The sequence below is a fragment of the Sinocyclocheilus rhinocerous genome, unplaced genomic scaffold (assembly GCF_001515625.1).
Source record: "Sinocyclocheilus rhinocerous isolate Xijiao unplaced genomic scaffold, SAMN03320098_v1.1 scaffold63, whole genome shotgun sequence".
NCBI classification, from domain to species: Eukaryota; Metazoa; Chordata; class Actinopteri; order Cypriniformes; family Cyprinidae; genus Sinocyclocheilus; species Sinocyclocheilus rhinocerous.
In genome coordinates, this window is record NW_015659563.1 from 582,326 (window position 1) to 607,747 (window position 25,422).

The following is a 25,422-nucleotide window of genomic DNA, read 5'->3' on the forward strand; positions in this document are numbered from 1 at the left end:
AATAATAATAATAATAAAAATCGTGCTAATTGAAAGAAAACAAGTTCATAAAAAGACTGAATCCAATATTTGGTAATAATATAGCATAACATCAAATTTATAAGCAATTTTTAAAAGGAACACAACATGAGGGTTAGGCTTAATCGCGAATCATCTTTCTTGACATTCCAGAGTAATTAGACAGCATGCCAATAGAGTTTAACTTGTTTTGAACACATTTTTAACCATCTGTAGATGCTTTAAAATCTGAAGTGTGAAGATTGTTTTTTTCTTTTCTTTTTTGCACATTAATTCTTTCATATAAATTTTAATGCCTTTTTTTTTCTACCCGGATTTTTCTTTTTTGCACATTAATTCTTTCATATAAATTTTAATGCCTTTTTTTGCCCCAGATTTTTCTTTTTTGCACATTAATTCTTTCATGTAAATGTTAATGCATTTTTTCTTGCCCTGAAAGGTTATCCTTTTTTTTTTTATATATATATTTTTTTTTGAATAAAATTTAATAATAATAGTGGCAGTAAAACACCAACTTGATTTCTTTTTTCCAGTGGTGGACGAAGTACACAAATCAAGTACTTGAGTAAAAGTACAGATACGTATAATAAAATTGCGTCACTTCTGAGCGGCGCATGCGCAACGCCGACGTCCTACGTCATCTGCCCAGAACTGCTTCCGTTTACAACAGTGAGCGCAAGTTAGATTAAAGTGATTATTACGTTTTGAATATGGATATTTTTCTTACAAAAACGCATCGATTCGCTACAGGAGGCCTTTGTTCATCCCCCGGAGCCGTGTGAGACACTTTTTTTATGGATAGGTGATTTTTATTTAAGTTCTTTTGGACTGAAGCAATGCAACTCCCGCTGAGAGACAATTTTTAATATAACTCCGACTGGATTCGTCTGAAAGAAGAAAGTCATATACACCTAGGATGCCTCGGGGGTGAGTAAAACGCAGCCTAATTTTCATTTTTGGGTGAACTAACCCTTTAATTTCAAAATAAGTTATGATTACGGGGGCAGATTTTTGATTAATAAGGACTTATTTTTGCACAGTTCCTTGCACAATACTATATTACCACCTTAAAACAGTGTACCATAGCGCATGATTTCTAAACTGACACATTCTGACTTTTGCAAAACATAACCAGCCATTTTTCATTTACCAGAATGCTCCACTTGTGATGTAAAGCATTCTGGTAAATGAGTCCCGTGAAACACTATTCATGATTAAAACAGCTCTGAGAAGCAGGCTAAAATGGCATGGTTGTTTCAGCAAATGTGTTTTTATCTCACCTTTGCTTTTGTTAACACTATCGGTTGAGATTAGGGTAGGGTTTCATGTAAGTGGTACATTATTTTCAAACATGAGCATTAACCTTTTACCACCACTCACCAGACATTTCATTTCCAGACGGCCGCGACGCATACACCAACCGCTGCCAGATTCATGTTCATCTGTTTGAGATAAAACTGAAAATGCATTTTGAAAGTGTTTCAAGAAGCAACGTAATATCATTTTGTGGAAATTTCACAGATATTACGCTTCAGAACAACGTACTTTTTAATCATCAATAACAGAGGGCATTTATTAAATGGATAACAAAAAATGGTTAGCACATTATTTTACAGTCCTGTTGTGCGTATACATACCATACACTGTAACACTTTATTTTAAGGTGTCCTTGTTACACGTTACATGTACTTACTATTATAATAACAATTATGCATAATTACATGCAAGTAACCCTAAGACATACCCTAATCCTAACCATAACCATATGGTAAGTACATGTAGTTCATTAATATTACTCATTACTTAAATGTATAATTACACTGTAACAAGGACACCTTCAAATAAAGTGTAACCCCATGTACTTATTGTTTCAGTTACAATAACTGGGCAATAACTACGTACTAATCTTGAACCTACCCCTAAACCTAACCTTAACCCAAGTAGTTACCTTATACTACCCACTAATTTCTTGGGTAAGTACACTGCAAGTACACACACTGTAACCAAAAATGTCTTCCTTTACACACCCTCATGTCATTCCAAAGCCATATGACTTAGTGTTTTCAGTAAAACACAAAAGAAGTTTTGAAAAATGTTCACGTTGCTCTTTTCCATACAATGAAAGTGGATGGTGACCAAGGCCTGTAATGCTACAAAAACAAACAAACAAAAAAAACATAACAGTATAGTAAAAAGGCTTCAAACAACACACGCCCTGTATTTCATGCTTTCTGAAGTCATATGATAATTTGTGTGCAGAAAAGCCTGAAATTTAAGCCGTTTTTACTAAAAGTCTTGCCTGACAGCTGTGGTCCCCATTTACTTATATTGTATATTAAATAAGTTTTCCTCGTAAAACAAAAAAGTAGAAGATATGAATGTGGGCATATGTTACAATGATTTCATGTTGTCTTTTTTTTCTGAGCATGTGATCTAGGGAAGGTTTTAATTTTTAAAACAATAAAGAGTTGAAATATAATCAAATCTGGTGTTTAGCTGGTTGTCCTAAGGCTGTGGAAATCTACATAGGCCACTCTCTCTGCACACCTCGCCAACATGAATGTTATTACTCACCCTTGAGAGAGTGAGAATGGGTTTGTGGGAATGGGCTCCACCATCAGTAGAACGAGACTCGGGGGAGACGGAGGGCGCCTTTCCCCATTCCATTACACACAGGCCTCCGCTATAATGAAGGCGATTTTAATAGGATTTAATGCATGTGGTGGGGCAAGGTCCTGCTACCTTATGGCCCTGACAAAAGAATACGAGAGTGTAATCATCAAGCCTCATTCACCGGCAGTCCTGCACGCACATTGATCATCCTTTACCATCCTTCCCTTCTGGAGGTGAAGCGTTCTCGTCGGTTAGAGGACAGCAGTGATACTGAAATGTCTCTGTCCAGTTTCCATGTTTTTATTGTTCACCTTCTTTATAAAATCGTGATCTGTTCTGAGCTGTGACACAGTGCTTAGCACACTTGCTAGAGATGTTTTGAGCTTTGGCGCTCATATAGGAGATGAAGGTTTGAGTCTGACATACAATGCACCTTTTTTCCAATTTACCTGGTAATTTCCTATGACTTTTCATTATACACACTAGATAAGTCTGTGAAAATAGGTACTGTGTTAATACATATTTTGAATTACACGTTGTGTTTCAGGACTGTGGTTTCTGTTTTCCTTTATACAGTTCGTACTGTATATAGTGGACCTGATTCTGTTTTTAGTAAAATTTGAAGCCTTTCACCTCTTTCAAATGGTTAATCCTTTGTTTGGCTCTAATTTATATTTTTTTATGAGTTTATTCATTCTTTCAGCTACTTTTTTTCTGTGCCTTGACCTCCATTTGCCTTGACCTCCAGGTCTGTTCCTGTTCATTTGCAGGCTATTCACAGCTTCAGTGTAGATGCACCATATTATTGTCCGCCTGCTTCATCTGTTTGCTCTACGACTGTGTACATTATAACGGTTCTCCTCGGGAGAGGAGATGGTTCAATCCCAGCCCCTGCGCTCTGAAAGGACCATTATTCCTCTGTTTTTTGGGCCACGGGCCGTGGAGGTGTGTGTGTGTGTTCAGAGTTTGTGAAGTGTGTTTTGTGGTGTAAATCCTCTCTCCGGCGGTTCATTGGGCAGAAAGAATGGCCATGGCGGCTGTTTACTCTTTACCCAGTGTCCCCCTCACAGCTGGCCGGAGCACGCTCAGATGAGCTGTCGGCTCGCTGAGAGCACCGCCACTGAATGCTAAGGTAAACAAAAACGAGGGGAAAGAGAGAAAAACAGATGGAGAGAGAGGTGAAAGAAAAAGAGGAACTGCGTAAATGTTGTCGGGATTGGTTTTTCACGCTCTTTGGTGATAGAGATTTGGCTTTTGGGGGTTTGGATCAGGGGAGGTTCGTACTGGACAAACAAGATCTGTGAAATTCTATATTCCCCCCCCCCGAAACTTTATTTTAATTAAAGCAATTGCCACACCGTCCCAGTGACTAGGTGTCAAAGACCAAGGGGGAAAAAGTAAGATGTTTTGGCTAAAAGTTTTCTTCAGTCTCAAAAATGTATCTATTTATGTATTTTTTTATTTATTAATAATTATATAGGGGACACAACAACAAGGGTTTAAGGGAATATTATTGTTATTATTATTATAAAATGTATTAACAAAAGTTAATCTTAGAGCTTACTCTTCTGGTAGTCAACCTAAATATTATAGGAATAGTTTTGTTTCTTTATGTTTTATAAGAGAATTACAATAATTTGGATGTCTAAATACAGTAAAATAATATTTTGTATGGTTTAATTATTTTCTAGCAATTTCATTAAATCTACATAAGTAAATGTATAAAAAATAAAAGCTACATACTTTTAAATAATACACATATAAACATACATAAAAAGGTTTAACTGATGAACATATTTCCCCACAAAGTATTATATAAATTATTTTATTTAAAAAAAAAAAAAAACTGTTTGCTGTCTAAAGAACAAGGGAATAGAGTGGGGGAACTATGACGTCAGAATCCGGAAGTGTAATTCACCGCGGGTTCCTTTGAGATTTTCCTGTGGGGTTTTTCAATTTATGAGTAAAATAAAGCCTGTGGTAAACATAACGTGACGATACTTTGGCATTTTGTTCTACAATGTAAATTACACACATTCATACCCAAATCACAGATTTTGAAGCAGTTATGTTCATTTTTGAAAACATATGTTTTTAATAAGTAACTAGATAAGAACGTTTGGGCTGTGAGTGTGTGCAGTTTACATTGTAGAGCAAAACGCCAAATCATCGTCACGTTATATTTACCACAGGCTTTATTTCACTGAAAACCCCCATTATAAAACCCCATAGGAAAATCTCAAAGGATCCTGCAGCGAATTACACTTCCGGGTTCTGACGTCATAGTTCTCCCACTCTATTGTACCTTTGTTCTAAAAGAAAGTAGTCAGTACCCTATTTATGGAAAGTGCAAGATATGTTACAGCAATTCAGTAAAACTTCCAGAGAGGTTTTGGGGGAAATTGCTCATCACTGGCAGATGTCCAAGTGATTGTTGTACGTCTATTGTCAATTTTAGACTGCTGAACTGTGGGTAACATGGGAAATAATTACATGGCACATTGATGAGGTGACTCAACAAGAGAGTTGACCCAGAGCTGACGTACATGCACTGATTCACTTTTAGCACTAATATCGCTAAACCATCCGAATAAAAGAACACATCACGGCAAAGAACGAAACCACTGAACATCTTGTTACAATGATTATTTATTAAATTTAAAATATCTTTAGCACAGATTAAAAATCAGACACCTCCAACTATCATGGTCGTCATGAATTGAAAATAAACATTCCTAAAAAACAGTCCCTCTTCCTCCATTGGATCCATGATCTCCTTCATAGAATAGTCTCTGGTTTGGTTATAAATGTACAGGTCATTGCATAGGGCTGAGGCAAAACTAACCGCAATACTCTTGGGATTCGCTGAAGTCAATCACTGCATGGCCATAAAATAAAATAGAGCAAGATACATGATATGTACTGAAAAAAGTGCTAAAATAAAAGACATTTGCCTTGTGTTTGGTTGTTACAGTCAGGAAACCAGGGCACACTTTGTAACAGACAAAAACAGACCAATAAAATACACATAATTATTTGTTATTTATGTTCTGTGAGTATATGAAGTTTGGTTTTGAAAAGTAGGGCCATGGTTCAAAATCCAGACAGTTAACATTGATCATCCTCCCTCCCCAATATCATGCGGATATTGTGTTTGCCTCAACCCTCTTACAAAAATGTCTGAAGGATAACAAGGAACATGGGAAAAAACACTGTGGAATGACAGCCATAGATATAATTGCTTATACCAAAAACAAGGTAAAATAAAATAAAAATCACTATTTTTCACATCTGTTCATGAGATCATGTCTATTTGACCAATCGTTTTATTATGTTCCTTTTTCTCAATTCAGTTATTCTTTTTTAGCACATGCCATATGCGTTTTTGATTATAAAAGTACCTGAAACAATTGCTAGAGTGTCAGCATGCATAGCTGTTCGATATTTACAGTTGTATGTACAACACCGAAGAACTGACAGCGGAGGTGGACAGATCTGTCACGATGACATGAGACCAATGACGGGAAAATATACACCATTTTTCTTAACCTTTTACATGCAGCAATGACAGAAAATTCAACACAACCTTTCTAGAAACAAAGGGATATTACTCTTACTCAGTAAGGTCATCACTTGCATTTTCAAGTGATTTTCTCTGCTGATTATAACGTGATGCTCTATATGACAGATACTCAACATTGTGAGTGTGTTGGAGAAACTACATGGAAAAAGGATCACGTCCGTTCACGCTGTAGAGCGACACCAGCACTACCGGGAAACTGGGGTACTAGTTAACAGCGAAAAAACTATGTCTGCCAACTATGAATTCTCAGCCAGCACAGGACTTTAATACTGATGGTAAAAGAGGAATTAAATCACAATTTGTACACTAGATACAGTCAGATTTTACCAGGTGTGCATAATGGGGGCACCATTCCTGGGTTTAACAAATAAAAGGCGAGAAATTGTAGGTCGTTCCTTTCTGGAAATATTAAACCTCGTATAACACTTAATCAAAAGAAGCACTCTTTTACTACAACCTAACCAGACACTACGAGCATATTTGATGGTAAATATACAATTATGCAGAGCAGGATTTTGGACCAATGAGATTTCACGATGGGCGGGACTACCCAGTACAAAATCGCAGAAGTAGAAACCAAGCATGTTGCTTTATCGTATTCCGCCTGGTTAGGACATGGCGTTATCATCTCAATTATTTATTGCTAAACAAAACGACTTATTTGGATCTGTGTGCATGAGGTTTCATATTGAAAATTGCATTTGATACAGGAAGACATTTAGTATTTACGCACGTAAAAGTGACAAATGGACTTATTGCATGACTTTGGAGTTATATCTTATGTCCATTTTCGGCCTTTGTTATATTTGAAAGAGGAAGTGTTTAAGTGTTGCTCTTTGTTTTATTTGCTTTGGTTTGGTTGTTAGTATTGCTGCAAAAATTACCAAACGGATTTGGCGGTTTGTGTTTTTTTAGAAGTTTGAATACTTCAGTATTTAACTCAATGGTTCTTCAACTGGTGGCTCTCAACCCATTTTTTGTTCAAATTGTGGAGAGAAAGGAAAAATGATGTTGGCGCCAAAATTGTTGGCGTCAATTTAGATATTTACTCACGTAAAAGTGACAAATAGACTTATTGCAGGACTTCGGAGTGAATGGAAGAATCTTATGTCCATTTTCGGCCTTTATTATTTTTGAAAGAGGACGTGTTTAAGTGTTGCTCTTTGTTTCATTTGCTTTGGCTTGGTTGTTAGTATTGCTGTAAAAATGATCAAACGGTTTTGGCGGTTTGTGTTTTTTTTTAGAAGTTTGAATGCTTCAGTATTTATGGTTCCTCAACTGGCTCACGACCCGATTTTGTTCAAATTGCGGACAGCAATGAAAAACTATGCTAAATTCTAACCATGTAATTGCACATGGTTAGTGCAGCAAAGTAAATACTTATCAAGTGCTTCAAGATTAAATACTTATCAAGAAAAAGCTTCCCATGTCTTTCATTGTTGGCATCATTGTTGGACGTTTGTCCAATCACATTTGTGATTCACATGGTAAAAGCTAGCAAAATTAGGCAGATAACACACCTCACCCTCATCTTTGAGAAACCATGAAGAAAGCAATGCAACATAAAAGACTTGTGCGACAGACAGTTGTAGTCGTGTGTTGGGACGTCACTTAATGTCCAGTGATAAATCTTGGGTCCTGAAGCAAAACCAGTTGAGAACCACTGCTTTAACTGATCTGTAGCTCTATCGCTATCTCTGTTTTCTGGGCTGAGCTCTTGATAAATGCGAGCAGTACCTGGTCCAGCATGTTAATGCGTTTTATCATAAAGCTTATCAGCCCAAAAGGGCCATCAGGGTCAAGTGCCAGGAGGTTCAGCATAACGGCAATAAGATCCATGTTCTCTTATTCAGTCTGACAATCCAATCTCACCATCTCCCTCAGCTAAATGCACCAAAGCAGGAGGCTCATGGTTAGAATCGCTATTATTGTCCCGCTGCTAACGGATAAAGGAAATGGTCTAGAGCCTCAATGGATCAATCGCAGATCTATATTTAGTGAGGATGCATCTGAGAAAGCTTGATGGGAATGTATTCAACATTCAAAGTTCTAATAAAGCACATGTACTAAAGCCCAACTGAACAATCGAGCCGACTGTATGGCAAGCATATCTGAGTTAAGCTGTAATTCAGATGGTGATTACTGTAATAAAGTAGCCTAAGCTAACTGCTAGTTCTGCGTTAGCCCCATTCAGTTGGCACAGCTCTAATATGGGGCTGCTGGGATTTAACCATGTGTTCTCCCTGCATCTCACATCCGCTAGGAAGACTAGGCAGGCTTTGGAAATGGGCTAAAGCGCATTTGGAAGAGGGTTCGGATTCATTTCAGCCCATTGTTTGGCTAAGGGACAGCAGCACGCTAGCCAGCGCTGAAATCACACTCTACATCCATTAGCGCTGGTAATCTCAGTCACGCTAGTCTTCACAGTGCGTCATTACAGAAGGCATTAGCAGCGCCAAGTGGCGGCTGCAATGGAGCATGTGCGCTCGTGAGTGTATTAGCGTTAACTTTGAGCTGGTGGGCACTGTATTCTAATCAAGGTGAGGTGACAAGAAGGACACATGAATAGGAATCTGCAGAAAAATGCGTTTTGATGGTTGTTTGTTAGATACCAAACTGGTTTTCAGTGGTCAGACTGATCTGATTTGCTGGTTTTGGGTACTTCTCAGCTGGTCAGGCCAGGAGAGCAGATGGCCAACCAGTTAAACACCAGCCTGGTCAGGATACAAGATCAGTTGAACTACCTCAGGCTGGTTTAAATAAAAATGTGGAGTCTAGCGTTAGCATACATGCTTAAAACACATACGTGACCATAAAGGTATAAAATATTGGGACATTATGAAAATCAATACTTGCAGACCATTTATATGGTTTCTAAACCTTTATTCTGGGTTTGGATTTCAGAGCACATTTGTTAGTCCTAATGAGCTAATCGAAAACCAAGAGGCATTTTGGGCAATTTGCTCAGTCTAGCGGATTTTCCTATTAGAACCTCACCTTAATAACCAGGGAAATAATGCTAACACTTTTTTTTTGGTGCATATGACAACATTAAATGTAATTACAAGAGCAGTGAATCCATAAAGTGCATCTTTGCATATTGACTCACTGTGTTGGGTTCGCTAGAGGGGTTGACTGACATTTTCCATCCTTTCATATTCCAAGCTTCAAATATGTATTAACTTATCACTGCAAAAGCAGGTAAGACTCCAGAAAGATCCATCCTTTTGATGTCATGTTTATTGCCATGCTAACCAAAGCAACATGCAGCATCTGTGTACTTCAAAAGACGCTCGGTCCGACACACGCAGATACAGAAAAACACACAAACTGGAGTTAAATGGGGATGAGCGTGAGAAGTTCGCTCGCTGAATTTCTGACTACAGCCTTGGCTTTCTTCCTGCGAGTTTGTGTGTGTGTGTGTGTGTGTGTGTGTGTGTGTATCTAACAAGCGCTCTGTCACAGTCTTTGCCAGCTTGAGCTACAGCTGTTGATTTGGCTCCTTAAATGAGCCAAAGTCTTTGTACTGTTGCGACGCGTGTGTATTTGCGTCTGTTTAAAGAGTTGGCCGTCGGTGCACGTTCCTGTAAACGTCTGCCAGACGATCTCCTTAATGTTGCCCTGTACTTTTTTCAGATCTGAGACGCTCCTGCACTATTTGAAGATAAAGCGGCCATCTATTTCATGTGCATCTCACAGAAGTTAACTTCCTGCAGGAGTTGCGTGTGAAGTAGCACAGGACGGTTTCTTCGGTGAGAGGGAGGGACATAGAAGACGAGTCTGGAAACATTTGAACTGCACGTCAACTCTAATTCTGTCTGACATGTTTTTCTTTTCCCCTGAATCTTTCCCCAAGACAGTTAAAACCCCAGGATAGTCAACCATCCCCGACAATTAGCCGCTGATCAGCCATGTGGAAAAGTGCAGAGCATCTGTAAGACGTGAAGAGTCATTTGTTTTTGTGTAAACAATCAAACCCGAGGGCATGAACAAAATAAACACAAAAGAGGCATGACTGGGGGCGTACATGTTGCGAATCGGACCCAAATGAGTGGTTTTGATATTTCATGAGTACTTCATTAACGTGAGGGGGTGAGGGTGGAATTGCTAGGCTGACCTTTGAACCTTGGCTGAACACTATGATACCACTATGATCTTAAACTAGTTGTATGACAGATGTTGAAGCTGAAGGGTGTAATATATATTTTTCTCTCAAATGTTTGTTTGAGGGGGCCAGCATCTCAACTTTTGACTCAACCAATGGTGTGACATTGAAGACTAACTATTTTTCGAACAGTGGAAGAATGGAGGACTGTTTTCCGCAATTTCACTTGTAGCTGCTAGTTTGGGTTAGGGTTACACCTTGACCTTCACCTTTACATCTTAAAAAAAGTAATTCCAGTAATTGCTTCCTGTCTTAAAAGGGGTTCACACTGAAAACGATTAAGTCGCTGGAGTTTGCCAAAGTCCTATTAGCAACTGCAGTGTCCATCTGTATTAGATGGGGGATTGTGTATCTGCATTCCCATTGGTGGTCACCTAATTTGAACTCGCCAATGGTCTTTGTCGGCCTTGTCTCCTCAAATCGACCACTCTCATTGAAAACGACTGACTTCCAGTTGCTTGGCTGCTTCAAATCGCTGTCAGTGTGAACGGCCCTTTAGAGCTTTACATGGGGCCTGACCATTTATGCATGCATTACAGAGTATACTGGAATTTGCGGTATACGTCTCCAAACTGTCTTTAGTACCCTTCCATTGGATAACTTTGTGCTGGATCCCTTTTTTAGGATTTAAATTTGTGTTTGTGTGTGTACGTGTAGACGCCTTCTCCAGCAATGACAGAAAGTCCCCATTGACTCGGTGACATCTAGAAATCCCTTTGACATGAGATGAATGGACAGTTTTGGCAGGCTGCCCCACAGTCGTCTTTGCAAGACTTCCCCAAAGCACGTCTTCTCTGCTATGTACAGTATCTACAACTATACTGTTTTTGTGTGTGTGTTGATCATTGTCTGTGATTCTTGGCAGGCGTACAAGAGATATACAATAAACCTGCCAATTGAGCGCTTCTCAGTTCCAGTTTCTGAGATATTTTATCCTGTTTTTCCTACTTATAGAGCAGATAACATGTCATTGCTATTGTAGTCGGCTGGTTTTTCAGCTAACCGTTGAACCCTAGAGAGGATACAGCATTCAGACATCATGAGGTTTGAGTCCACCTTAAAAGCTTTTATAGAACTTGCCAGAATTGAACACTTCCACTATAAACCAACTCATCTCGGTGGTTCCTAAACTAGTATTTGGCAGGTACCTATATGAAAGCATGCAGATTGTTGACAGCCATATGTCCGATGTACAAGTACAACAGGAACTCCATTTGAACAGGTTCACAGTCTGTCCCATGGTGTCTTTTGACAGGCTGTGAATCACTTCCCCCATCTCATGATCAGTTTTAGGGGAGAAAAAGCAAGTCTCGGATGGTTAGAGGTGTCTTTGGTATTGCCCCGACCCTTTGAAGAGGGTCACCCAGTTCTTCAGGCTCCATACAAGAACAACAGTATTTATTTTTGCTCACATTGCTTCAGTTTATTCTGATATTTTCATTTTTGTTTCCACAGCAACAGGGAGCTGCCACTACAGTCTACTGCGCCGTGGCTCCAGAGCTGGAGGGTATCGGAGGGATGTACTTCAACAACTGCTTCCGTTGCTTGCCCTCGCCGCAGGCCCAGGACCCCACGGCAGCCGTCAGCCTGTGGGAACTCAGCGAGAGGCTCATCCAGGAGAGATCCACCCCCCCTCAGGTGCTCTGACCCCTCCTGGCCCCGTGATCCCTGTAGGGTCACCTACATGAACGTCACAGCTACATGGAGGATTCAGGCATAAGATAATCATTGTTTAAAGGCGCAAAAAAGATGAGAAGATGGAATTCTAAACTGTACAAGGACGTTGGCAATCAAGCTTGGAAGTTATCTGAGAATCGGGAACTAGAACCACACGGACTGGGACTTCTGCAGCAGATAAAGAGATGCAGAGAGACAGCGAGAGATTCAATTCAATTGTGTTTCTCTTGTTCTCAAAGGCGTAGTCACTCAATCCTGCATTAGGGTTTAGATAACTCTGTAAATGTCTCCTTAACAAGCAATAACATTTGAGTTGTCTTTAGAGGGGGTCTATATGGTTTAAATGGATGTTTACGGAATACAAATACTCATCTGTTTGGAGACCAATGTCAACCTTTACGTCTGTACAGATACAAATGTTGAATAAATGTTGTAATGGCGTACCCTATAAAGACATAATGCAGGAAATGTACAATTTGTGAACTATTTACAAACATGGTGTCTTCACATTGCTAAGAATAAGCCTGTATTCATATCCTGTACACAATATACACAAGATGCTGTTCGGAAAGAATTTGAATGCTGTTGTCTTTCTTTACCCCATCTGGCTAGAGCCTCCCAACCACCTTTTCTAAAATGCTGGGCTAATGTGAAGTACAATAAAACAGCATCTGGTACGAGAACTGGAGGGCCGTCAGTGGCAGAGAGACAGAAAGAGTTTGAGTCCATGTGGTCTGGAAATATCTGGTGGAAGTTCCATTTTTAATTCCTTTTATTGTCCGGATTGCATCATCAAACATGCAGGGATGTTTCTACATTTGTTTTTCATTGTTGGCGAGACGTCTGACTGTAAAATCAGGGTAGAGTCAGTAGAAGGGGATCGTGGGTAAGGCTGAGGAATGGCACTCAGATTTCTCTTAATCCTCCATCCTCTTCCTCATCGTTGTCTTCATCAGGGGTGGATTTTGGAGAGGTTGTGCTTTGTGGCAGTCTTGGAGCCATAGGTCACCCTAAGCCAGAATCATTCCAGTGTTACACTGCCTGTAAAGAAAGAGAAAAAGAGATTCATTGAAAAAGTTAAACATGATTTAACGTAATCATTGTATATTGCTGGTGAGATTAACATTTTTTTCCTGCCTTCACTCTAACACCTCTAACATACAGACTCTAATTCATATTAATTGTTTCAATGAAACAATTTCAGTCAATCAAAACATCCCAGCAGATATCACACGCTCACACAAAGATTAATTAGTCTGCATCACATCTTAAGTTGTTTCTAGGCCCTAAAACTAGTGCCAACCAATAGCGCTGAGAAATTCATTTATTGACGATTCAAGTTAAAAAATGATTAATCTATTCTTCATTTTATTAATTAATAAATCTATTCATGAATTTTTTAAAAGTCCCTATGTGACATTTTACTACTACTTTTTTGTATCTAATAAATATAGTTAAAAATCACATTAGATTGACTGCGTCAAATATTGAGTTATGCCGTCAAACTGACATCACAGCTACTATCTTAAAAGTTAAGTGAGTTGCACATGCATTGAGAATTTATTCAATAAAATCATTGAAAATAACTGGCTAAAAAATTTGTTCATAGACATCACTACTAATAAATGATACATGCTCAGCATACAGTACAAAATGTTTTTTACACACTACTTACATTTATTATTGTAAGTGATGAAGAAACGTACACATTGTGATAACTAAAATAGCAAGAGTTTTTTAAATTCGAGGCCCAGTTCAAAGGACTTCTCTTGATTGAACATAGATAGGAAAGCTTCCAGTTGCGCAGAGTCTCAACAAGGGTACCACTCCACAAGGTCTTATCCAGGGGGCACTGGAACTAGAGGAATTCTTGTAGGACACATCCCGATGTCTGATATTATGTTTAGTGCCTCAGTTGGCTTGCATTGAAGCACATTTCAAACAGATAAAGGTGCCAGCTTATCCCTACCGTAAAGAAGAATCTGATCAGAGCATCTGTGCGCAGATCTACTAGTAGGAGCAGATCTGCGCTACATCTTTGCGTTGATTTCCATCTTCTACCAACCTCTCAACTATCTCTGATCTATCGAGGTTACAATAGCAAGTTATGGGAGAATCTCAACTCTTCATCGCAGCCACATAGAGCCACCCTTAAACACTTGGCCAAGATTGACAATCGCCTGACCTATAAAAAGGACACACGAGATTTCTAAATGCGTCTTAAATGCACCCAGAACAAACAAAACTCAATAATAACATGCACTAAATGATGTTGACAGTGTGCCACAGGTGACAGGGCATCTGAGCTTTCTGCCGCAGGGTCTTCTGGAAAACTGTTGGCTCCATGTTGGCTTGCATCCTCTGCTCAAGCCTCTCTACCTTCGGGGAAGACTGGGTGGCCATCATTTGGGTTTTATAACCCTTTTCTGCCTCCAGGAGGAGCAAATGCTCAGCTGGGTCTAGGCAGACGCTGGTGATATTGTTCTCCTCAAGGCATAGATTCACATATAATAAAAACAAGAGCTTTGCCTCCAGAGTTGTGCCAAGTTTGGCCCCAATTAAATACTAGTTGTTATTCAGATTCACAAGAGTTTATTTGCCAAATATGCAACTAGACTACAGGGCTAAGCTATTTGGAAACTAGTCATTGGTTGGTAGTCTAGAGAATAGGCATCCTTTGATAAGAGTTTGATTGAGTGTGTTCAGCTCAGGTCAGCAGTATCTAAAAAGATAGTCAGGCTAAGATGGACAGGTAAGTAGAGGTCAATCCCAAAAAGATCTTATCCTACAAGTCAGGGATCAAGAAGACCCCTTGAAAGTAAAACACTTGTGCAATCCAAGCTTTCTTTTCCCAAATCCTAGAGAGACACTGTGTGAAAACCTGCAAAAATGATCTCAACTGCTTCTATAACCATGCATGTCCTGGCAAGAAGGCCTTTGTGTCTGAAGCACTGGGAGATTCATGAGTGGATGTTTTTCTCGTTTCTTCAACAGAGCCTTATTGATCATTGTATTGGAATCATTTGATAGTTAATCAATGTTTTTTCTTTCTTTCAGCACACCGGGCAAGTGCACCATTTTTCAAAGGCAGGCCTTGATCCTGGAAACAAAAAAATTATACACACTAACTCACCTCAGTGCACTCAATCTAGCTTGAATCATATTTCACAGCAACATACATACAACTACCAAAAAAGTATCTTTTAAACATGCCAACATAGTGATTTCATTTGGATATGTACCATGACATACAGCTTTTTTCTAAATTTACCATAGTACTACTATTTTTTGGACAATCTTTTTTTTTTTTTTCCATCAAGCTTCGGGTTTTATTTATTTATTTTTTGTCTCTCCTCTCTGTGTCTAACTTGAAATAACTGTCTAGTTGTGGTACATACCATCTATGCAGCAACAACACAAATACACCCAGATTTCCGAGGTAAACCGTAATGTAAAGAACTTCAGAGTTACCGATATGCTGATAAGCATTATACGGTCTTGTCCAGGGCAGGCCAGTGTAGTGATGCAAGACAAAAGGTGACTTTCAGAGGTAAACGGATCTCCCATTGACCCCCAGTATATGTCTGCATCACTTCCTGTATGTACAGCCCTGGCTGTAACCAAAAGCCTTTCCCTGAACACTCACAATATATCCGCTTAATCTACCCCCATTTACAACGACACACCCAATCTGTATCACTCTCCCGTTCCCTCTGCCTGTTTAAATAGGGGAAGAGAGGCAGTATGACATCATGTCCTGTAACAAAACCATCATTGCAGCTGATAGTCTGCGACTGCATGCCTCTTCTCTGACCTGTTCACTTTGATTCTGACCGTTCTGACACGTCCGGTCCTGCTCCAGGATGGGCGGCACATCTGTGAAAAGCGCAGACAGGCTGGAGAGCTGTACCACATGCCAGGTGTTTAATATCAGCACTGCGTGGTGCAATTACCCCGCAGAAATGAGCTTTTAATTCCGTTTTATTGGTTCAATATTGCTTCTGGTGTTTAGGTTTTTAAACATTATAATTAGTTTTGAAAAGATTGGTCGACCTCATTCTATTCCACAATACCCCATGGCTTTAAACAATGCTCAGCGGTGGCATGGATGCAGGTTTCTGGAACCGCCTGGGTTGCGGTGAAACACGATTTTAATAGCGCAGGAGAGCTTTGAGACAGCTGGCTAGAGAAGCACTTATTGGTGAATATGGAGAATTAATGCTGCTAAAAATATAAAAAGAATATGATTTTAGTGTTTTGGAAACAATTTCAGTAACCTATTTATGCAAAACGAACAGGAAGCAAAGGGGAAAATGCAATGAACAGACCTTTTGACTACACACAATGTGCTTATGCCACAAAATTGTCAATTGCAGGGCTTTTCAAACTTTTTAATGCTGAAGACCCCAATTCAGACCCATTTATACTGTAATTAGTGATGCATTATAAAGGCAACATGTTGTTCTCTTATTAAAATATTACATGAAAAATATTTAGAGTATATATATATATATATAAACACACACAGGATTATGATAATATATTATTGTTAGTTGTGTTTTTTTTAAACCTGTTTAAAACAACCAAGAACGATAATCTTTTAATCCAAGTAGTTTATTATTCCATTGAAATGAATTTTGGCTGTAGGAGAATAATTACATCTTATTCTTAAACTTGCACAGGCTTAGTGGGCTGTGAAATGCCAAAGTGTGTAGATATTTTTAATGAATATGATCAATCGTACGGCTCTCGGAGGAACAGATACACTCGATAGAGAGATGCGACCTGGAAAATTTATGATCCACGGCCATCCATAAACTGTCACCTCTCCAGCGCTTGAGATTAGCATGTGATTAAAATGTAGGTCAATATTTATTAAGAGCCGTTATAAAGTCAATGTTAGTTTTATGAAATCCAGTAGCTGACTGCGAGAGAAGTTTATGACTAGATAATACATTTCTTAAGAGGTAGTGCGCACATGACGCTGTTTATAGGAGACGCATTTATATTCTGTTTAATAAGTAAATCTATTTTTGCCAAGTTTGTGGGTGAGATTTTAAATAATGTAAACAGCTTGCTATGTTCAGTCCAGCAAGAATAGTTTGCTCCAAAAATGAACCATACTCACCCTCATGTCATTCCAAGCCAATGTGACTTATTTCAAAAGGAGACGTTTTGTAGAATGTTCACGCTGCTCTTTTACATGCAATAAAAGTGAATGCTGAAGCTCCCAAGCTCGAAAAATGAAAAAAAAAAAGCACCATGAAGGGTAGATTTTCAGCATGTAATGAAGTAAATAGGGCCTTTCGCACCGCTTTAGTTCCAGAACTAAATGTACAGTACTAAAGACGATTTTGCGCGAACTATTTCCCAGTACTATTTAAAGTGTTGCATTTGCACCGAGAGTGTGTACTAAGAAGTGACGTAAGCCGGTCGACAGCGACGTCATTTGTGCGTGGCGTTCAACAATGGAAACAAAGAAGAAGAACATTAACAACAGGAGTAATGTTTACAGTATGTTTACACGGCATTTTAAATCATGGCGGGTGAGGGCGTTTTCGTACGCGTTTGGCCAATCAATGTCTACTTACGTCACGATTAGTACCAGTTGTGCTGGTTAGACCCTGCTCCGGAGTAGGAGCTAATTTGGTTCTCGAAAAAGGCAGTCCGGTACTAAAATCGTACCCAGTTCCGGCGGTGCGAAAATGCCAAAAAGTGGGTAGTTCCACAATTAGTTCTGGTACTATGAAAAGGTTCCCACGGTGCGTAAGGCCCTAATGTCAATCTTTTCCTCACACGCATCTATAATATAGCACATGAGTCATATGGATTCATTTTATCATGCTTTTTTTGGAGCTTGACAGCCACTGATTTAGAGAAAAGAACAGCATGAACATTCTGCAAAATTTCTCTTTGTGTGTTTTTTTTTTTCGAAGTTGGAAATAAAACAAAGGTTATTGGAGTATACTTTACAAGAAAGTACTATTTCAGTCTGCGTACTTCAAAATTTCCTGTTAATTCAATGTGTTACTTGCTAGTTCTTTATAATTAATTGTGAAATTTACTACCAATTTCTGAGTGAAAATAGTTTTTACTCCATTTTTTTATTTGTTTATTTATTTTTCAGTGCAGAAGACATTGATGATACCTTATTTTTTAGGTTTGTAATGCCATCATTGTAAGTGAATTAAAGCTTTTCATGTTTGGGTGAATCATTCATTAATAAAGAGCCAACTATTTACTACTTACCACTATTTACCTGCATTTAAAAACAGTCAACTTCTGTAACATGAACGATTAGATTAATTACAGGTTTTGAACAAGGCCTTTCAGAGATCTTAGCTTATTTATTTATTTACTTACAATAATCTTAATTATTAAAAATAATAAATAAACAACTATTTAGTACTTAGGGGCCTGCATTTAAAAAATGGTCAAAACTTTGGTAACATGAATGATTAGATTGATTATAGAAACTTTAACTAGTTTTGAACAAGGCCTTTGAGAGATCTTAGCTGAATTTATATCAAATGTCTTGCGCAAGTAGATTCTGTCATCAATGAAACGTTTCAAAATGCGGGGAGAGTTTCAACACACCCCAGAAAGGAGATACTAATCTGCTGTGCCCCTCTTTTCCCTTCATGTGTGTGTGTGTGTGTGTGTGTGTGTGTGTGTGTGTGTGAAAGTGTGACATACTTTTACGCACTCAACAGGGCAGTGCATGATGAAGTGCGCTAAGCTCGCCTGCTATTATAAGACAATAAGATAACAAGCTCTCTTATTCATTCAGAGGAGAATTTCAAGCGGCAGAAATCAGAGTAAAGTACGACCGCCTGAGCCGGGACATTTTTCCAAATTTATCTCTGCTGTCTCTTGACGTTTTAGTCGAAATACCGTGGGTGAAAAAGCTCTGTTTAGCGCGAGACGAGTTGACCTTGTAAACCTTGACTTGTTTTGTTCGCTCTTTGTGCGGAAGCGAGAAAGGGAGGGCGGAGAGAGCAGAGGAGAAGTCGTACCTGTCATGCCTTTCAAACAAAAAGAAAAACGAGCGCTCGGCCCCAACTACAATTATTCCCTGCTGTCTGGAGATTCATCAGAGAGAGAGTGGCAGAAAAACTGCGGAAAGAAAGATCGAGAGTACCAGAAATCGAGCAAGTGCAGAGAAAGGAACTAGACGGACATCGAGGAGAGATAGAGCGAGCGGGAGAGAGGAGCTAAAAAGGCGAGAAGAAAGAGGATTTGTCAGTGTGCTTTAGTGGAAAGCTCACAAAGGCTGAGGTGGCAGTAATGAAACATTCATAATCGGCACAGACACGCTTCAACTCACTCGCTGACACACTGTTTAAGTACTGCCGCCACTCCAAGGTCACTCACACACACACACACACACACACACACCCACCTGAGAACAACCAAGACTGAACAGTGTGAACGGGAGCGTTGGCTCAACACACTCCAGTGTCACGGTTTTTGAGGAGGCATCAGTGGTGGTCTGGCCTCACTTGGAACAACATAATCCAAAAAACATAAGACAAAAAAAAAAATCATTTTTAAAGGGGTCATATGATGCTGCTAAAAAGAACATTATATGACCCCTTTAACAACATAGCATTTCTTTCTGTCTTCTAACAATGCGTTTGGCAAGTAAACAGACCAGAGTTCAAATCCCTACTTCTTCTTATTATTATTATTTTTAGGTTTTGACTTTGACTTCAGTTTAAAAGTTTTTTTTTTCTTTTTTTTTTTTCAGAAATTGATTGTAGCTTTATTTTAACATTGAAAGAAGCGTTTTCTGTGAAGCTGCTTTGAAACTATGTTTTATGAAAGTGATCAGCTTGAACTGAATTGATTGGACTGACAAGTGAATGTGATTTCTTTCAGAGCTTTTTAGACAAACTGTATTTATTTATTTATTTGATGACAACTGTGGATCATATTTGATCAAAATATAATATTTGATGAACTGTCAAATGTTCTCATTATTTTGTAATTATAATCAGCGCAATCTGTAATCGCTGCCTAACACATTCATTAAGTCTGCTTAACTAAATTCATGACGCTAACATACGCTTTATAGCTGTATATTATTGCATTATGGACAGTAACATAAAAGAATACTTCCTAATTGCAACTTTTTTTTTTTTACTTATTTACTTAGGTATGCAATTATTTATTTTACCTACAACAGTAATCTTAATTAATAAAAATACAATTAAAAATGGCAAACAAATATAGTAATAATAATAATAAACGATTAAGATGACTTAAAATGATTTAAAATAAGACAGAACAAGCATTACATAAGCTAAAACCACAAAAAGAGACATATTTATTTTAATTCACCACTTTTTTTTTTCTTTGAAGAACCATAGTCTTAGAACACCTGAATATATAAAAGGTGATAAATTAAGTCTAATTTCTAGACCTGGGAAAGCCCTGTAAAATAATAAAATCTTACAACTCCATGGGCAGTTTTATACATTTATGAACATACATTTGCCAAGCTTTAAAATATTTGACTGGGTAGAAATTGTGCATAAAACATTTATATCCAGTAAATCATGAAGAACTGGAAAAGTTGGCCAGTGGGTGGCCTCGCAGTTGAACAGGTAGAGAAGCACGGTTCGGCGGCAGGATGAACTTACTGAACTAGTGATGATATGATGATATGAAGCAGCACGCTGAGAAGAAACAGTTGCAATAACAGCCCGTTTAATTGTAAGGGTCAGAAAGAGGGCAGAACATCGTTGTGAAAAAAAAACTAAATTAAGACAAGAAACCTTGAATAACTTTAGAAGTGGACTTTAGGGAAATAATAAAATGCTATAAAAGTGTAGAATATGACCTCTTTAAATTGGCAGTGGAAATGGTGTGTTTATTTATTTATATTTTTTAGACTTTCTCTCTCTGTCACCGTCCCCCTCATTAGATCTCGAGTTCGGAGCCCCTCCAGCCGTCATGTTCTGTCTTTAAGCTCATTTTTCTCCCTTTATAAGTGGTCCAATCAATATTGATCAAAAGTATTACATAAATAGATTTGTCACCAGTGCATAGAGATGCAGCCATTTAAATGAATCATTCACATGCAGGTGAGCAAGCAGAGATAGATTTTTATTTTAGGTGAATTACTGCTTTGTTTTGTATCCATTTAATATGTACAGAGTAGCATTTTTATTTTTTAATTAAACTGTTGATACCAAATTTTATATTAAAAGTCTGTTGTCTTATGGAGGAAGTGTCTGAATGAATGAATTAATTAAAAATTCTGTTATCATTTACTCATTAACCTTCATGTTGTTCCAAACCTATATAATTTTCCTTTAGACCAAAAAATAAATAATTTGGCAAAATGTCTAAGCTATTCTTTTTCATACAGTGAATGCGAATGAGGACTGGTAGTGTCATATGACTTATAAGTATTATATTTCAAACATCTTTGTATGAGAAAGAAACATAAATAAATAAATACTTGATACAAAACAGCATTGGTTTTTATGTTGAACACAAGTCAAACGCAATGAATATTCAGAAACAGATTTTCTGTGAATTGTTGCGAATCAGCTCATGGGGGAATATGAATAATTAATCATAACTAGTTATAATTAATTATAAATATTTAGATCCGCTGTAGATATTTACTTGACCTCTCAGGATCAACTGTCTGTCAATTCTAAGAACGTTAATTTCCTGGTTAAGGGAAATAACTTTCTTACTGTACAATTCTACAAAGAGCTTGTAGCATAAATCTGCATGATTAAGTGACTCCAGTTATGAGCAAACAAGGAACAACGTCAAGTGGCATCCAGTTTATTGGGTGAGGGGACTGTGACGATTTGTTAATCTAATGAATAACTGATTTGTTAAATCAAATGAAAAATTGTGTGTTTGATTGGTCCAGACGCTACAGAATAATGATTTAAATTTCCTTCAGTTTCTTCACATGAAGCTATCGAATGACTTTAGAAGACCTGAAATACTGCCCACGAGTCACATGGATCACTTTTATGATAGTTTTATGTCATTTGTTGTCAGCCCGAGTCCCCATTGACTTTCACTGTGTGGAAAAGAGCAGCTTGAACATTCTGCTAAACGTCTCCTTTTGTGTTCCACAGCAGAAAGTAAGTCACAAAGGTATGAAACAACACACGGGTGCGAAAATAATGAGAGAATGTATATTTTTAGATGAATTTATATTTTTAGATGAAGTAACCTTTTGTTAGCTTGATCAAACTAGATGAATGTAGTGCATCAGACAATGTAGTTTAATGCAAGATTCTCTCACCCGCTCAAGTCTCTCTGCTCATCGCATCTTAATCTGTTATTAAACTGCAGTCGAGGAGGCTGTGTTGGTCCATCTCTGTATTATTTAATGATGTCTGTGAATACGTTTGAGCCATTAAACACTCTGCTTGTCTGCGTTCAGTCCTGAGGCGAACACTATGCTCAGCAAACCTGCCTTTGAAGTGCTAAAGCCCCTCAGCGGGAGCCCTTAACTAAAGAAAACAACCCAAACAGGACTTAACAAGAACCAAACTAAAGAATTAGCTTCAGCGACAGCAGCGGTTTACAGTGTCTAATAGAACACAAAAGCAGCTGCGACAGGACGCGTTTCTGCAATCACTCCATGCTGTAGATTAGCACCTGAAACTCAAATCGCCTGTGACTGCGAATCATTTATCCTCATTTTTATTAGAACTACATCTCTTGGATATGTCTATGAGAAACAAATCATGAGAAATCATATATTGTGGCTGCTTGCGGTATATGTTAAAGCAAAAATCCACAAGAGGCTGTGCGCTACAGTTATAAGAGCTGCTATTAGGCACAAAGTCTTATGATATTAATAACAATATTATATATACACACACACACATATATATATATATATAAAGTACTGTAAAGTACAGTTAAAGCAACGTATTGTATAAACAGAAGAGCTAAACAGGATGGAATTGCGACAAATTCGATTTTTACGATAAATTTTACGTAAAATTAATATTGTGCATTTTGTTTGGATTTGTTTGCATGCTCTTGCATTCAACCTGAAATGTCGCTCAAACCCCATTTTACTTGATTTAATTGCTATATAAACTTGATATATTAATTAATATTAATATCTAACTTAATTACTAAATAATTGCAAGTTATATTGTAATTATAATTTTATATATGTATAATAAACCGTGGCTCAATCAAAAAAAAACAAAAAAAAATTGCAATAATTTTGCTGTTAAAGTCAACCTGAAATGTCACTCGCAACCCACTTTACTCCCATAACCTGATGTAATCATTATACAAATAAACTTGACTTGATATATTAATTAATAATCAGTAATATTAATATTTAACAATAATAATTACTAAATAGAGAACATGGCTGTGTTTGGAATGGAATACAACCATACTACATACTAAATACTAGTATATTACATCATATTACATTCTTATAATATATAGCATATTATATTGTAATATTTATACAATTATTTATTTATTAATATTTATAAAATTTACATTTATAATATGAATGTATAATTTATCATATGAATTATTTATATGAATTTAATTATAATAAACTAAAATTCTAAGTATATTGTAATATACTATATACTGTATACTCCAATAGTTTAAAATATCATCCAATCTTGTATTGAACAAAACAGCAATAAATTTGACAATCAATCAATCAACCAACCAACCAACCAATGATTATAGAATTTACTGCAATCAGTAAATTGCATTTGTTTGCTTGCTATTGAAGTCAGTCTGAAACGCCACTCGCAGCTCATTTGACTTCCATAATCTGCTGTATTTCAGAGAGAGGGGACTTGATTGAATCCTCTGGGATTTGATTGGACGTCTCTATATGACAGGTGGTTTGAGGGAGGAGGGTGACGTCAGCCAACAAGAAAGGTTTTAGAGTCTGACATCCCAAGTTATATAACGAAAACTAACTTTATTTTCATCTGAACAACACGCACGGATGAATCCTGAACAATACGGGAACGTAAACAGGGTTGACTCTGATTTCATGTACACTTCGTTAAGTATTCACTACATACTTAACGAAGTCCAAGAATGATGCATCCACCTACACCACAGATCTGGACTCTCCATCCTCGGCGTGCCGGTCATCTCCAATCCCGCCTCAACACCACCGCCTTCCTTATGCTTTTGATATATAATTCATCCAAAACACATTGCATTAATAAGCCGTATGATCATTTTGTTGACGGCGCGCTACAGTAAGTATATTAATGTAGTTGCAAACAGTGGACATCAGCGTTTTGCGAGTTGTGTTCCAAACATACAGCGAGAAACGCCGGTTTCTCGCGTCTTCGCAAAACCCGATGCTCTCAGCAAAGCGACCGCAACAGCCGTGACGGATCTCGCGAGGTTCAAACAAACTCATCAGCTATTGTCTATAACAGTAGGGCCGCATGGGCAACAGACAATAGGATCTATATGTTGATGCATTTCTGAGCCATATGTGATAAATAAAAACTGAAAAATGAAAGACGGAGGAACAGGCAGGCGCGGCGAGATGAATCTGTCTCTCCAGAAGGCGAGTGCGGAGGGAAACAGGTTTGCGAGGCGCTGCCGAGCTGCGGGAGGGACGGACGGAGAGGAGGTGGGGGTCTCTCCGAGCGTCTGCTACGCCGGCGAATGCAAACGAGGCAATCTGCTCGACTTCGTACGGGAGACGAGTGAAGAAACGCGAGTGAGTGCGCGCGGCGGGATTGTCAGGTGGTGACGGCACTCACACAAACGGCTACCTAATGACTCGATTTATTCAAATGCCGCCCAGTTCCTCCTAATGGTGTCTTCCAGCTGCATTTCCCCTCGCAGCTCTCGCTCTCTCTCTCCCAGTCTGAGTGAACGTGGTGTTTAAGGGTCCTAATCCCTCGGAGGGACCCTCGCATCTCGACACAGCGGCCCGCGGGAACCTGCGTGTTGCTCAAGCGTCTGATCAGGCTCTGAAACAGCTGCCAGATCCGTCGAGATCCCGCTAACAAACATCCCGCTTGTGCTTTAACAACAGCGGCTGATAGCTGCGGGAGAACGCTAAGTGACTGTGTTCAGAGTGAGACACCAGCATATTACCTACCTAATAACACCAATGATCACTTATTCATTGATAATATTTAATATTATTTATTAAATAACTAATAATTACTAAATACATGGAGAACATGGATGTATAATACAATCTGTGCAATACAAGTTTATATTTACAAAGTAATACAAATTATATTGTTATTTATATAATACAGTTTGTGTAATACAAGATGTGAAAAAGGCTGTAATACAAGCTTATATTTACAAAGTAATACCAATTATATTATATTATTATTTCTTATATAAC

General features: G+C 38.2%; 1 protein-coding gene and 1 long non-coding RNA gene across 4 annotated transcripts in view; one reads left to right on the top strand and one right to left on the bottom strand.

Moving 5' to 3' along the window:
• Nucleotides 1-12,733, top strand: part of wwox (WW domain containing oxidoreductase) — a 245,073-nt gene extending 232,340 nt beyond the window's left edge. For 2 of the 3 annotated variants that reach the window (XM_016532697.1, XM_016532700.1), the window contains one exon: nucleotides 11,835-12,733. In XM_016532697.1, coding sequence (XP_016388183.1) covers nucleotides 11,835-12,026 — 192 coding nt within the window. In that variant the 3' untranslated portion in view covers nucleotides 12,027-12,733. Of the gene's footprint in view, nucleotides 1-9,850 lie in introns of all 3 variants that reach the window. The other variant, XM_016532701.1, reaches the window with a different exon arrangement.
• Nucleotides 12,734-12,813: 80 nt separating this feature from the next.
• Nucleotides 12,814-25,422, bottom strand: part of LOC107723968 (uncharacterized) — a 15,444-nt gene continuing 2,835 nt past the window's right edge. The window contains exon 2 of the long non-coding RNA XR_001637987.1: nucleotides 12,814-13,097. This is a non-coding gene — a long non-coding RNA (uncharacterized LOC107723968). The remainder of the gene's footprint in view (nucleotides 13,098-25,422) is intronic.